Consider the following 2,179-nt stretch of genomic DNA (forward strand, 5'->3'; position numbering starts at 1 on the left):
AGCGCGGCCACCCTGCCGGGAAGGGGCCGCGAGGACGCCCGGTCCGCAGCCCGCGCAGCCCCAGCCGCGGCGCCCTGTCTGAGGTGAGGATCCTTCGCGCTGGCAGACCATTGGGAGGGTTCTGGCGTGAGTGGTGACGGGCTCTCGGCTGCCGTGTGACTGCGAGGACGCTCGAGGGCTTTCCTGCTCCTTGGTTCTCCTCTCCGCTCACCTCAGAGGTCACTTCCTCTGGGAGACCTCCCTCGCACTGGGATTCATCTGGCCGCCTCCCTGGCATTCTTCACACTTACTTGGTAGTTCTCAGCCCGCATTCTGAGGGTGAGGATCCTAGGAGCCTTTTTTTCTGGTCTTGGACACCTGGGGATGTGAATCATTGTCCTCTTTTACCTGCTCCAGGCGGCCGCTCCACTTGGGCCCATCAAGGAAGAGGAAGCAGGATGTCTGGCTTGGGGGCTACAGCTCCATACCTGCATCACCCAGCGGATAGTCATATTGGCCAGGCCAGTTTCTTGGGGCCCCAGCTGCCTCCAGAAGTGGCAGCAATGACCAGGGTCCTGGAAAGTCTGGACAGAAGCACATTCAAAAAGCTGCTGAAGCTTGTAGTCTGCAGCCTGCAAGGGGAGGACTGCCGAGAAGCCGTACAGCACCTCAGTGCCAGTGCCAACTTCCCGGAGGAACAGCTGGGTCTCCTACTTGGAGGTACATACACACTCCTCCAGCAGGCCCTCCGGTTGCCCCCCAGTAGCCTGAAGGTAGACATCTTCAAAGACCAGCTCCAGGAGCTTGGCATTCCCTCAGACCTGGTTGGAGACTTGGCCGGCGTAGTATTTGGGGGACAGCGGCCCCTGCTGGACTGGGTGGCCCAGCACCCAGGGGCCTGGCTACCCCACATCTCCAGTTTCCGATGGCGGGTGGATGTGGCAATCTCCACCAGTGCCCTGGCCCGTTCCCTACAGCCAAGTGTGCTGATGCAGCTGAAGCTCTCAGATGGATCTGCCTACCGCTTGGAGGTCCCCACAGCTAAGTTCCAGGAACTTCGGTATAGTGTGGCCCTGGTCTTGAAAGAAGTGTTAGAGCTGGAAAAGAAGTGTGAGCGCAGACTGCAGGACTGAGCCCTCACGTGTCAGGCATTCCAGCTGGTGTGAAGTCCCACCTCCTATGTAGCAGGCTCCTATTGAGGGTCTGGATTGTATGTGTGTGATTTTGTTTTTCCAGTTTTGAAATAAATTTTATTTGGCATATGTTTTTCCTAATTGCTAATAGATTTCAGTGAGTTAGTATAGGAGGTTGGAGGAAGGAACTTTCTTTCTAAGAAAAGTGGGTGAGCATGAACAAAATCTAGAAGGCATGAAGACTGAAAGGGCCTGTGCTGCAGCTATGAAAGCTTCTTGCTTGCTTCATTCCTGTAGCTACTCAGGAGGCTGGGATCTGAGGATTGAGGTTTGAAGCCAGCCAGGAAAGTCTTAAGACTCTTATCTCCAATTAATCACCAGAAAACTGGAAGTGGTGCTGTGGCTCTTGTGGTAGAGCCCTAGCCTTGAGCTGAAGAGCTGAGGGACAGCGCCCAGGCCGAGTTCAAGCCCCACAACTGACAAAAACAAAAAAAGAAAAAGGATTAAAAATAGATCTCCCTGGGGCTGGGAAGGTGGCTCAGTGGTAGAGTGCTTGCCTCGCATGCATGAGGCCCTGAGTTCAATTCCTCAGCACCACATAAGCTTTTAGAAAAAGCTGGAAGTGGTGCTGTGGCTCAAGTGGTAGAGTGCTAGCCTTGAGCTGAAGAGCTGAGGGACAGCACCCAGGCCCAGAGTGGGAGGGTTTGGCTAACAAGATAGATGAAAGAGGAGCAATATGGTTGAAGTAGATCGTTTGCAACTATGAAAACAGCGATGATATCTGTGGAAGTTCTTTTGGTAAGGGATTAAGGGAAGAGTGATAGAGGGTGTAAGATTGATCAGAATGTATTGTAAATGTGTGAAAATGTAACATGAAATCTTCCCTTATATAATGTAAGCTAATAAGAAAAGAAGATAATAATGAAGTTTCAGGTCTTTAAGCTCTTTGATCCATTTAGAGTTGATTTTTTTTTTTTTTTTGTCGGTTGTGGGGCTTGAACTCTGGGCCTGGGCGCTGTCCCTCAGCTCTTCAGCTCAAGGCGAGCGCTCTACCACTTGAGCTACAG

General features: G+C 52.4%; 1 protein-coding gene across 3 annotated transcripts; it reads left to right on the forward strand.

The window, feature by feature from the left end:
• Positions 1-14: 14 nt before the first annotated feature.
• Positions 15-1,467, forward strand: Commd5 (COMM domain containing 5). 3 transcript variants are annotated; one of them, XM_013033913.1, is made up of 2 exons: positions 15-83; positions 397-1,467. In XM_013033913.1, exon 2 carries the CDS (start codon positions 438-440, stop codon positions 1,110-1,112), a length of 675 nt encoding a protein of 224 aa, XP_012889367.1. In that variant the 5' UTR covers positions 15-83; positions 397-437; the 3' UTR covers positions 1,113-1,467. The 3 variants fall into 3 exon arrangements, with proteins under 3 accessions (XP_012889367.1, XP_012889366.1, XP_012889368.1); XM_013033912.1 differs by lacking the exon at positions 15-83 and adding an exon at positions 104-318; XM_013033914.1 differs by lacking the exon at positions 15-83 and adding an exon at positions 104-293.
• The last annotated feature ends 712 nt before the right edge of the window (positions 1,468-2,179 follow it).

Source organism: Dipodomys ordii, unplaced genomic scaffold (genome assembly GCF_000151885.1).
Source record: "Dipodomys ordii isolate 6190 unplaced genomic scaffold, Dord_2.0 Scaffold179, whole genome shotgun sequence".
NCBI lineage: Eukaryota > Metazoa > Chordata > Mammalia > Rodentia > Heteromyidae > Dipodomys > Dipodomys ordii.

Coding starts and splice junctions, on each gene's coding strand:
- Commd5 (XM_013033913.1), top strand. CDS start 438: ATGTCTGGCTTGGGGGCTACAGCTCCATACCTGCATCACCCAGCGGAT.